We start from the raw sequence: 13,401 nt of genomic DNA, 5'->3' as shown, positions 1-13,401 counted from the left end.
GATATCTGACTACAAAAATCTACAGAAATGAAACATCACCTCTCCAAAGAGCATGAGTGCCCTCTAGTGAAGAAAACATATTTCCTCCCATTAAATTAAAATGATCATATCTCTTGCTTTCCGTGGTCTATAAGCAGTGTTGTTAATAACGGCGTTAGAATATAACGGCGTGACTAACGGCGTTATTTTTTTCAGTAGTGAGTAATCTAATTAATTACTTTTCTCATCTTGGCAATGCCGTTACCATTACTGAGGCGGGACAGGCGTGCGTTATTAAGCGTTACTATGTTGGTTGAATGACGCGAGAAAAGTCTGAGAGAGACGGACTCACGGAGACGAGAGAGCAGAGCAGGGGGGAGGAGGCAAGGGAGTTGTGATGGCATTGCAAACGCGATGCCAACAAACTATGCCCACATGATGCTACGGTAGATATCAAATAATATAGAACTAGATGCAAATCACTGACACGGCGGCATTAGCAACATGTATAAAGAACTACAGTATATGCGTTTGTAAACAGCCACCATCTTAAAGCAGTAGACCTCTCAGAAAGGCCCAGTTGTAGAGAAACTTCCTAGCGAACCTAAGTGTTTTTTGTTTTTGTTTTTTTTATCTAAAATGCTCCTAAATCGGTAAAATCTTGACTTAAATCTATCTTTAAATGATGAAACAGTGTTAAAACTTACACATATTGAAAGTAGACAGAAGGGAACTAATGCAATAACGGGAGCAATTTCAACAACTTCAACAGTTGATTCACAACATTAAATTACTTCCACACATAGTAAAGGTTACTATCTAGTTATCGGAATATCCGCAATACCCCTGTGTCTAGTTGAGTTTAGGGTAAAGAATTGGGCTAGGGCCAATTGTCCCCAAAACTCTTTAAAATCTTTTTTTTTATTTTTTATTTTTTATTTTATGTATTTATTTATTTTTTGAGGGAAAAAAAACAAACATGAAACTTATCACCAGTTACTTTACCAAGTAACCAATTACTCTTAAATTCAGGTAACTGAGTTACTAACGCAATTACTTTTTGGGAGAAGTAATTTGTAACTGTAATTGATTACTTTTTTAAAAGTAAGATTAACAACACTGTCTATAAGCATAAGCCGATTTTAAGGGGGGGCAGGCCCCCCCGGTGTCATTGTCAAATTGTCATTGCATGCAATTGACTTTCCTATATATATATATATATATGTATATATATATATATATATATATATATATATATATATATATATATATATATATATATATATATATATATATATATATATATATATATATATATATATATATATATATATATAAAGGTTGTAAAGCAATAAAACTGCAAAAAAAATTAATGAAAAGAACAAAAAAATGTGTTTTTATAATGGGTCGAAATTATTTTTCGAGCACCTTAGATGGTCATTTGCTTTGCATATAATTTCCCCCCCAAAAATATATATATTAGAAAAAAAATATTTTTAAAAATTATTTTTTTCCTTTGATCGAAATTTTTTTTTTTTTGATTGAAGCAACTTTTTTTGGGGGGGGTTGAATGATTTAGAAACAAATGTCCTAATCATAATATGGCCCAAACACAAAAAGGATTGCTTCAATCCAAGAAAACTTTTTCAATGGAAAATTAAGTGTTCAAATGCAAATTTTTCAATCTCAAATATCTTTTCGCATTCAAAAACTTTTTCTATGATTGAAATGTTTGTTTTTTTGATTGACGTGATTTTCTTTTTTAAAATCTATATTTTTTTGAAGCAACTTATTTTTTCATTGAATAATATAGACACAAATGTCCTAGCCAAAATGTGGCCCAAAAACAAATCAACATTACTTAAATCAAAAAAAGTTGCTTCAAACAAAAAAAACTAACAAACCAAACTTGACTTTAATCCAAAAAAAAAAAAAAAAAAAATCAAAGAAAAATAGCTGGCACATGCATTTTTGTTTTTGTTTGTTTCAAAGTTATTTTTGCATTCAAACACATTTTTTTGATTGAATAATTTTTTTTTTATAATATTAATTTTATTTTCGGTTGAATAATAAAGACACAAATCTACCTCCATATGACTCCACCCAGGGGATACAATTTTTTACTGGGGTAACTACATTGGCACGACACCGGCGGGCTTACCATATTCAATGGATGACGATCTTGGCGAAAAGTATTGCCTAAACAACCGGATTTAGAATTCCCCTCAAGAATGATGGGAAAAAATGCTCATTGTCAACTTATTATTATAAATATTCTTGTAAGTTAATTTTATTGTTGACACTGCGTTTTGGGGTCATCAACATGTTGTGCCCCCCCTGCCCCAAAAGTCAAACTCCGCCTATGTCTATAAGTGCCAAATAAAAACTGGGAGGGAGGTTAAAATCCGCGCTTTTGAGAAATGCTGATGGCAACACTCTCTACTTTACTTTTTACAGCGCTTTTAAGCTCGTGATTAAACAGGTCGGTGTGATCATAGGATCTCCAACTGCAAGCTTGTGTGTGGTGATGTGACTGTATTGTTACATCTGATTTGCCTACTGCTGCGACGTCTCATTGGTGAAACTGGTGGAGCCACTGTGGGCATTTCTAGCAAAAATCTAATATGATGACCAAAGAGGAAAAACTGTATGTAATGAATGACTAGTGTAGCCCAACGTAGCAGAGTAATAAGAGTAGAGTTTGTTCTTCTCAAATCTACTCAAGTAAAAGTAAAAAGTACGATGTGGTAAAACTACTCTGAGAAGTACATTTTTCTCCAAAGGTTACTCAAGTAAATGTAACAGAATAAATGTAACACATTACTACCCACCTCTGTCATTTACCCATCAAGCAGTTCTTAACACTGTCCCTTCTTTGGTCTTCAGAGAGCTTCCTGAGGTTGACGCAGAGCGCCAAGCTGTCGTACGGCGTCCTCATTGCCAAGAGCTGCGTCTATGCCGGCTTCGTGGCATTACTGCTGTGGCGGCTCGGGGTAGGTCGATGCCTTTACTCTCTTAAGAAAAAAAACAATTATACTAAATTGTTTTACGTGAGTGTTGTAACTCAAGAACAGTTGTTGTCTCAAGACAACATTTTGAGTGTCTTGGTTTTGTCCCAGTCGTGACTTTTAAAAGCTTCTTCTCTTGTACTGGTCAGCAGGGCGAACTTGGGATTTAATCATTGAAATCATGGTGAAATGCTACCAGCTGTGTTAACCAGAATTTTACAGTTGAAAAATAAAAATGCACTTAAAAACAGTTTTATTGTATTTCTTTGCATTGTAATAGTTTCACGCTATTGATGATCTATACTTGATTGCGGTGAAATTACTTGACTCATTTTCTCACTCATGATCTTGGATTTGAACTCACATCCACTTTTTAGCAGTCAAGCGCGCTAACTACTGTGCTACTAGGCACTGCTTAGGCCGCGTGCTGTACATGTAGAATGTTAGTCCTGAGAATTAGTGGCTAAAGTTCAAGTGGGCTTCTGGCTCAGTAGTCAGGACGTTCGACTGCCACTGTACCGGTACTACTGTTTTATACCACAATTGCAGAAGTGGTGGAATTAGAAGAAGAGTACAGTGATGTCACCATAAATATATTTTACAGTCGATTGCTGTATAACAACAGAAAAAAAGTTCATTTCATGGTAGTTGTTAATTTCACAGTTAACTTTTTTACACTTTTACATCATTCTGCGGGATGGCTAATTTTTTTTGTTTGTTTGTTGCAGGTGTCTGGAAAAAAAAACTGAAGGAGGAACACTTTTTGTTGTGTTTGTTTTATTCACTTTGTTGTCTTGCATTCACAATTTTTCATATTAAAAACTATAAAAAATTTGCTTCTGGCTGCTTGTTAAATCACGTTTATTTGTCTGGCATCGAAAAAAAAAAAGACTTCAGATACACAGTTGACTTTAAACTAGTAAATATTATCATATTCATTAATATTACGATATCAAATAAATAACAGTAAGTATGTGACACATATAACAAATGAGTAGTTATAACAACAATAATAATATTATTAAATGAATAAGAAACATTAAAAATAAAAAATAATGATAATTATGACATCAACTAAAGGCTTCAGAAGAGACATTCTTTAAAATATAAATGCATAATTTGTTTATTGGCTACAGAGAGCATTTATGTACATATAGTATATGGTGGAAAACACTCAGGTGGCTTGAAGTTCTGCTCTGAGACCCCCAATTTGGCCAAATTTCAAAACTGTTCTATATGCATGTGTAATACATCATTGGAAAGTTTAAAACCATTATTTTCTGATGGAAGAAAAAAATTGAGCAAGAGGGCATTTAAATTTTTTTTTATTATAATAATTTAAGACACCATGATTTTAACGAGATATTATCGCGTACATACCTCATTTCGATCCCAAAACTGTAGCATGTATCACCAAGTGTCAAGACACAGCTGTGAATGGCCACAGTTGGACTTTTGGAGGATTTCATGGGTGAAATAGGGTAATATAACAAGGGTCGCGATGCAGAATTCGCAGACATCAAGGAGTGGTCAAGATTTCCTCTTTTCAAATATTGACACTTTTAAAGTTTTTGTTTTCTATTTTTCTTTGGATCAATTATTTATCATCTAAAATATAAGGGAAAATGCGACAGCAACAACAACAAAAAAAATACAATTGAGCGATAGTTTTGAGGTAGATAACCCCTGACCTATTTACAGACACTATTTTTTTTTATTGAGACGTAATTTGTTTAAAAGTTTAAAATATGCAAGTGAATAATTTGTTTAGGTCGTTTTTTTTTTTTTTTTTTTTTTTTTTTACTAAATATTAGACATCAATTAATGATTCTAAGCTAAAAAAATATAGACATTTCGAATAATAAATATACTGTAATTATTTACCTTCTTTTTATGGCTGGGTTGAAACATAAGCATTTGCGCAGTGTCTGTAAACGGGGGTCTCCAGTGTAAAATGGACAAACTAAAAATAGTCCGGGGGCATAATGTGCCATGAAACTGCTATGGCAGCATATAGACATGTTGTTCTTTAAAAAAAACAACAGTTCTTTTGGCTAAAAATGCAAGAGCAGAAACTGCTTTTTCAGCCTTGTCTGTTTTCTGCCACGTATATATATATATTAGTGCTGTCAAACGATTAAAAAATTGAATCTAGTCAATCATATGTCAACTGTGTGATTAACCCTTTAACACCGAACGTGTCGGCAGCAACGCGTTTATGCATATCGTCTTTGAAGCTTCGTCACGCTGTAATTACGTCACTCACGTGCCGCTGGTTGGTCTCGTTTGAAAGTGCGGAAGTTGATGTCCACACCAGTTTTTATTTGAAGTCAATCGACCAAGAAAAACGGGAGATAATGTCATTTGAGTTTTATAGTTTTATTGCACTCGTAAATATGCATTAAAACGCTGCATGGACCATGTATCTATCTCCATATTTCCATCATTTCTTGTCCTTTTTCAAAACCGAAAGCAGCACAAAAGACTACAGATCCCAAGAGCCGTTGTGAAGTCAAGAAGGACGAACCGAACATTTTTAATAAATTTCCCAGGCAGGCGCCAACTAATGAAAGGGAGGCATGCGAAGCAAGCAACGGCCGGTTGGATTGTGCGAGTGACTTTGAAACGTGCAGAATGAATCAAAGCTACATTTAGCGCAAGCTAATGCATTATTTCATTAACTCAAGGAAGAAGTTGAGCCGTATTTGTCGTTGTTTTCTTTGGATGAGTCAGCGTCTCGGCGAGTAGAAGTGACAGCAGCGCGCAAACGGCAAAAGAGTAGGCTGTGTGACGCAGCTCCGTGACCTGTTCAAGAAAAAGCTTTATTGAGTGCGCAAAAAAAAATCTTTATTGGGTCGCATGCCTGAAAAGTTTGAATTGAACTGAACTACTTGTCAATATTTTTTAAAATACTTTTTTTCAATGTTATATATATATTTTTTCTTCACTATAATCTTTTCCATTTTTATGTAGATGTGTGTTCGAGAAGCTTGATTGCATGTACGTATATACTTTGATAAGGTGATGGGTACAACACCTAACTTCACAGAGATATCCTCCAAACCCTTTTTGTGTTAGATGATATACAGTATATATTTTTTTCTCATTATTTTGCACTGTATATAACCTGTTTTGACCATAGTCTGTGTAAAGGCCAAAAACGCCTATGACCATACCTGCTGTTTGTATTGAATTGTCAAACATAAAACTATTCAATCTTTATTTTTTTCTGTTGAATGTTTATCTTAAAAGTTGAATAAATATTATCAAGCTTCAAAACGGTTGGTCGAGCATGTTTGGTTGTCAATGGGACATCAACATTAAAAATTTTGAAAAAAGATTTTGGGATTTTTTTTGTCTTTTCCGGTCCAAAATGTGGATTATAATTGGTCAGTGAAGAAAACAACAGTTTGGACATGAAGTTCAAGGTGTCCTGAAAAAAAAGACCCAACTTGGCCATTGTAAACAATTTTTTCCTTGAAATATAAAGGCAACATCAAATGCATGCAAATTCAGCCAAAATAGGCTTAGGGTTAAAGGGTTAATCATGATTAATCACATTTCCCTTGGGATGAATAAAGTTGCTCTTCAGGAAAAAAATTTTGGAAAATATTATAATTGACTTAAAATTTGTTTGAAGATGAAATGTATGATGTGTGTGAATGAATTCATTCTTGACCAAATAGAGTTTTAAAATGTTATTTAACAACTCAGCTTGTATAAAATAAAAAATAAAATAAATTGTCTGTATTATACAGCAAAGAGCTTTAACAGATTAAAGTGCCTCAGACTAACAATGTGGCTCAAGTACCGTTTGGTATATTACCCCAAATTAACAATTTAAAGAGCAGACAAGCACAATACAGTAACAATAGCTAGTGTTTCAAAAATGTGTAAACAACCTGTCTGTTAAATTTTCACACAAATGAGGTAAATAAATGCAGCATTTGCAGTTTTACACTAAATGGCCTGAAAGCTGTGTGAGATATGAAAAAAATAAACTGTAAATTTTCACACACTTAACTGAAAAACATTACACTAAACTGTGTGTCAAGGTGTTTAGAAACACTGCTTAAGTTAGCCAGTCATACTCTATTTTTTTTTTTTTTTTAACTAACTGCTCAGGCAAACTAGCTTGTTGACATTTTCAGATAACAGAGCAGACCATTTCTTTTGAACAATGTGCCCAGTCAAAGACAAGTCTCTCGCAAGGAACGGTTGTGGCATGTGTGACCAGATACTTTTTTTGCAAGGCGGGCCAGCTTACTGTGGGCACCACTGTGCGCAGATCACCACTGTAGTGGACATAAGTCGATGCTGGCACTGCCTTGTACCTGTCTAGTGGTTTGTCATTGGTTGTTGTTGTTGTTTGTCATTTGATTTTCAAGGCCCTCGTCTTCGACTATGATAGTGGGTCTACACTCTACAGCAGGGATCCCCAAACTACGGCTCGCGGGCCGGATACGGCCCGCCTCCACATTTGGTCCGGCCCCCTGAACAAAAAAAATTTGAAAAAAAAAAAAAATAAAATCTTTTTTTTTTTTTTTTTTTCTTTCAATTGTTTTATTTATTTCCTGACATTTTTCTGTGAAGAACCCAGAGAGGGTTATTTGGTTATTATCTATCTAATTAATAGTGTTGTTATTATTATTATTATATTATATTATTATTTTATTTACTTTTGTTCCGTGAAGCATCTAGAAAGGGTTATTTGACAGGGCTTTCTAAAAACAATAAATCTTTACATTTTGGCACTCCTGCAATCGTCATACCTTTTCTGTTACAAACTGACCCCGGCCCCTCATCAGTGAAGGGAATAGTTATGTGGCCCTCAAAGGAAAAAGTTTGGGGACCCCTGCTCTACAGTCTCTGGCTACCCAAGTAGCGATAGCAGTAATCAACCTACTTGTTGTCTTTTTGTTGACAAGTTCGAGTCCGCACGCTGCCAGTGTAGCTTGATGACTGCGGCTTGTTCCCGCAGTGTTAGCGTCATTGCTAACACTAGCGAAGATATGCTTTGCCCGAAGGTGGTACTTTAGGCTGGTTGAGCTTCGATTGACAGTTCATAACAGCAGTATGTGCACACAACTTTGGTTTTATCCAGATTTCCATTAGGCAGCTTTTTAAAACAGAATTTGCCATGAAGCAGTCCTGGGTCATCATCCTCACTCATCATGGGTGGCTGCATTTTGTCCTGCATTGTCACGCGGAGAATGTAAACATCAGCGTGTGGGACTACGGGAGGCAGTTGTGGCCAAACTTAGTGTGAGTGGTAAATTGCGTTTTTTTTTTTGTTTTTTTTTTAATGCGTTAAAATTTCAAGATCAATCATGGTCGTTAACGCGTTATTGTTGAAAGGCCTAACACACACACATATATATATATATATATATATATATTAGGGCTGTCAAACGATTACAATTTTTAATCGAGTTAATTACAGCTTAAAAATTAATTAATCATAATTAATCGTAATTAATCGCAATTCAAACCATCTCTAAAATATGCCATATTTTTATGTAAATTATTGTTGGAATGGAAAGATAAGACACATGACGGTTGTATACATACAACATACTGTACATCAGTGCTGTATTTGTTTATTGTAACAATAAATCCACAAATGGCATGATTAACATTCTGTTAAAGTGATCTACGGATAGAAAGACTTGTAGTTCTTAAACGATAAATGTTATAGTTACAAGTTATAGTAATTTCATATTAAAACCCCTCTTCATTCCTTTACTACCCAGCACCAATCCTGTCGACCGTTTTCTTTCCTTTGATCCACTTCCTAAAGGTGCGCTGTCGAAACTCTATAAATATATGTCCTTGTCAGTGGGTTCAGCGACTGAGAAGATAAGAGTGGTTTGGGAGCAGGATTTGGGGCACATCCCTGATAATCTGTGGGATTCCATACTGTCTTCTATACATAAATCATCAATCTGTGCTAGGCACTGCCTTCTCCGGTTTAAAGTGGTGCATAGAGCTCACATGTCCAAAGCCAAGCTGTCCAGTTTTTATCCGAACATAACATCTACCTGTGATAAATGCAAATTGGGGGAAGCTACATTGATACACATGTACTGGCTGTGCCCCAAATTGCAGAAATTCTGGTACGATGTTTTCCAAAATCTGTCCACAATAATAAATAAGAATATTAGCATCAATCCTATCCTTGCTTTGTTTGGTATGTTTGGTGAAGATAATGGTCACTTGTCACTCAAAGAACACCGTTTGGTCATTTTTGCCCTGCTCGTGGCCAGACGCACAATTTTACTAAGATGGAAGGGTACTGCCCTGCCCACGCTTGACCAATGGATTCGTGACGTGATGTCTTGCCTCAAATTAGAAATGCTGCGCCTCTCCATGGCTAAGTCAAGGAGAAGTTTTAATATGACGTGTGACCCTTTTCTGGATTATTTCCACAACACTCAAACAAAGCCTAAATCTATGCCTAGATCTATGGTATGAGCTATGCCTAGATGTGCGGAGATAGCCCTCGAGTCGCTCTAAAGGCCAAGATATTTACATATACATACAGGTACATTAATACAACAGCCTTGATTTGTGATGCACTGCGAGTATCCCACTATTACTATGTATGGTTTGCCTAAATAATATAACTACACAGAACAGTTGGGGTTGTGGGTGGGTGGGTTGGCTGGTGTTTCTTTTATTTTATGTTTTGTTGTACATTTTCATGACTATTTTGTTTGTAATTTGCCATTTGTCTATATACATTAAATTTGAATAAAAATATTTGAAAGAAAAAAAAACCCTCTTCATGTTTTCGTTTTAATAAAATTAGTAAAATTTTCAATCAAAAGTAGAGTTAATATAATAAGAATAAGAATAAAAATAACAATAATAAAAATAGAGTGAAAAGTTTTACGTGTATTTTGCATATCTAAATTGATATATAATGCCAGTTTATTTAGCATTGTTGTTTAACTGTGTGTCAGAATAGGGCCTCATTACTATAGACTAAAGTGCTTTTCTTTTTGAGAACTTTTTTTTTTTTTTTTTTTTGAGAGCTAGGAATATTATTTTTGTAGTGCTTTCATTAAACGATACTTATGTTTGTTGTGAAGGAGAAGCTTATGCCAATAAACGGCGCGCCTGTGTCCACTCGCCTTTACTGTATAACATATACGGGGGGAGAACTGTATCTGTACATATCTTACCCAAAATAAAACAAGAGACACATAATTGCCACCAAAAGAAAGAAAACTTACCGAAATATGTGTGGAGCACAAATAGCAATTTGCAATGCATTGTGAATACAGCATAAACATCTCACAACTAGTGGTTGAGTTTTTCTTTTTCATATAGTTACCATTTTAAACGTTGTTTTTCAAATTTTTTGGGGGGTTTGGATCAATTATTTATCATCTAACATATTGTGGAAAATGCGACAGTAACAAAAAAAATACAATTAAGCGATAGTTATGAAGTAGATATCCGTGACTTTTTTACAGACGCCAATTTTTCATTGTGACATAATTCGTTTAAAAGTTTTAAATATGCGAGTGAATAATTTTTTAAAGTCGTTTTTTTCTTTTAACTAAAATTTAGACATCAATGAATGATTCTGAGGTAAAAATGACAGACATTTTTAATAATAAATATAATTACTTGCCTTCTTTTTATGGCTGGGTTGAAACAAAAGCGGTTGCGCGACGTCTGTAAACGGGGGTTTTCAGGGTAAAACGGACAAATCAAAAATAGTTCAGAAGCTTAGTGCGCCATGAATCTGCTATCGCAACATATAGACATATTGTTCTATCAAGCACAAGATTTTTTGGCTTAAAATACAGCAGTTTATTTTAAAGAGGGGTGCAAGAGCAGAAACTGCTTTTTCAGTCTTGTCTGTGTTTTCCACCATATATTCTATATTACCTTAACATTCTTCTTAACAACCTCCATTTTCAACATTAACTCCTTTGTTAGATTTTCTTTTATTTTCTTTATTTTAAATCCTTTTCATGTGACTTTGAATTTTTCTTTTCTTTTATTTCAATGTACATTCATATGAAGAACAGCACACAGGAAAAGTTAAGGACATTGTCAAGTCAAACAAGGTCATGAGAGCAGAGAGGATGTGGTAAATGCATACACGAGCGAACATAACTTTCCGCTTCACCACAAGCTCCATCTTGCACCTGCGTGCTCACGCAAACATGCGCAAATGAGAGACATGCTGCATGTGTGGGCAGGAAATTGCAAGTTACAGTAAAGCACCAACACTTTATGTCAATGCAAAACAACATACAGCAAATTTCCAGTTGCGTGAGCTTTTGCAGCTTAGACTCTGAAAACTGAAGTAATTAATTCTATTTTTTAATTTTATCTATCTTATTTTCATTTTAAACACATTGCCTGCCTTTGATAGTGACAGATGTCAAATCTGAACTGGGAAGGCTAGTTGTGATCATCAATCGCCGTCAATTGGACTGAAACGTGATTTATTGCCCAGTGTCCATAAATGTAATGTTTATTTATTATTATTTATTTTTAAACTTGATTACATTTCAAGTAATTACAAAAAAATGGTTCAAAAGTGAGCATTTTGTTTCCCGCTGCTCTCCTTTTAACATTTAACCACAATTATATATTATTCATATACATGTACTAGTGGCGTGGGGAGTGAGATGCTAAGGGTGCCTCAGAGCCCCCAGGTGTTGGGAAGGGAAACATTTTTTGTGTAGATTTTTTTTTTTTTTTTAAATAAATCAATAAATTAAACATATTAAAACAATAGCATATTTAACTTTTGGGATTAAATATATAGGTTGAAAACATTTCTTTGTTGTTGTTAAAAACATGGTCACCACCTAATAGCTTGCTTGCTACTAGGTCACGTTGAATTTAATTCTTTCATTAATAACAAATCTTAATTCTATAATTTATTTACACTTCCCTCTTACTAATGTTGTTTTTTTTACAACAGCAAAGGTAACAGAGGCAGTCAAACACCATTTTTAATTTTTTCAGGTCATTCATTGTCAGACAGTAGCAGCACAGCAAAACGCCATGCTATAAATGAACAGTATAAGCTAGCGACGTTAGCCGAAAGTTAACTCGTGGCAATCCCCGATCATAGTTGTTGTTGCGTTCACTAGGTTAAGTGTGTTTAAATTGTGCGTCATCTACGATCTTGTCCGAAAGATTTAATCCACTGTCAATCGTGAAAGGGGTGTGGATGTGCATATAAGCGGGTCGGCGTCACGGTAATTTGCGGTCACGTTGCCGTATGAGAAACACTGCATTTGTACGGTTCGGCGTTTCTTTCACGGTGATCGCTTGATAGCCTTCTAGTTTGTGTTTTACGTACGAGAGCCGCTGACAGGTGACAACAACAAGCGTGTTGCTTTTAATGTCTGGCAGCGAATCAGCGAGCGCGCAGGTCACGCAGTGAATCATGGGAAATGTAGTCTCGGGACAACACTGAAGTGGTGCTTTGTAATCTGTTCGCTTGTGTGAAAAAACATTTCTTCACGCCATTAGACGCCACTTCCTCCCGAGAGCCCCAGCCCCGAGAGCCTCGTACTTTTAGCTCCATGTGTTAATAAAGAAACAAAGTTGTCAGCACGTCGTGTATTCGATACATTTGTAAACAAAAAGCTCATAACAAGACACTATGCATGATCCGTTTAAGAGACGCTGGAATAGTAGGAGGCGAGGAGGGGATCAGCGAGAAGCAAAACTTCGCGGTCGAATGTGGCGGCAGTCCGCTATTATTTTGTTTTCTTATTGTTGCCACAATAAAAGGGGAGAAAGCCATCAACGACTCCTTCTTTCCCCCCAATGTTTTTATATTATTTTATATGCACGAGAGCTGCTGGATCTGCCAAAATGAACATGAAGTCTGATTATTATTTTTTTAACAATGTCATCAGATAGACAAAAACAAAAAAATATGTGCAAATGCCTGCATCTTCAAATCATGAAAATAATAACAGCCTATATCTTACCAATCTTGTAATCACCATGTCAGGTAGTCTAGGCACATTGTTTGCATCCTGATTAGCGTCTGGCTAATACATGTTAGGTTCAACATAAAATTCCAACCTCCTCTTCTTCCACCAACTCTTCAAAAACTTGGATCTCTTCCCTTGCGGTCGATCTATCGTTTATATCGCTGTTTGAATCATTGTTTGAAGGGCTTTGTATGGCGGCCGTATGTATGGAGCTGCCATCACTGTTCCCGGTGTGAGGTATCACTTCCGGGTTTGTCCATTTCAGGCTCGAACTTCAGAAACGCGATTATTTTGTCAAATATACAACATATAAATTATTTTTTCATGCTTTATTTATTGGACAATGATTAATTACTTTAATTGTGACCCTATTTGGCATGTTATGAAATTACTTCACATTTCTGCTTTAATAAGTTCATTCATGAAAAAAC

At 35.3% G+C, this 13,401-nt stretch overlaps 1 gene segment (V, D, J or C); it reads left to right on the top strand.

The window, feature by feature from the left end:
* Positions 1-6,161, top strand: part of LOC130931524 (immunoglobulin lambda-1 light chain-like) — a 35,600-nt gene extending 29,439 nt beyond the window's left edge. The window contains 2 exon segments of the C gene segment in view: positions 2,866-2,972; positions 3,716-6,161. Coding sequence covers positions 2,866-2,972; positions 3,716-3,736 — 128 coding nt within the window.
* The last annotated feature ends 7,240 nt before the right edge of the window (positions 6,162-13,401 follow it).

This window comes from Corythoichthys intestinalis, chromosome 15 (assembly GCF_030265065.1).
Source record: "Corythoichthys intestinalis isolate RoL2023-P3 chromosome 15, ASM3026506v1, whole genome shotgun sequence".
Classification (NCBI taxonomy): Eukaryota; Metazoa; Chordata; class Actinopteri; order Syngnathiformes; family Syngnathidae; genus Corythoichthys; species Corythoichthys intestinalis.
The sequence above is the reverse complement of the archived record's forward strand: the minus strand, read 5'-3'. Positions and strand labels throughout refer to the sequence as shown.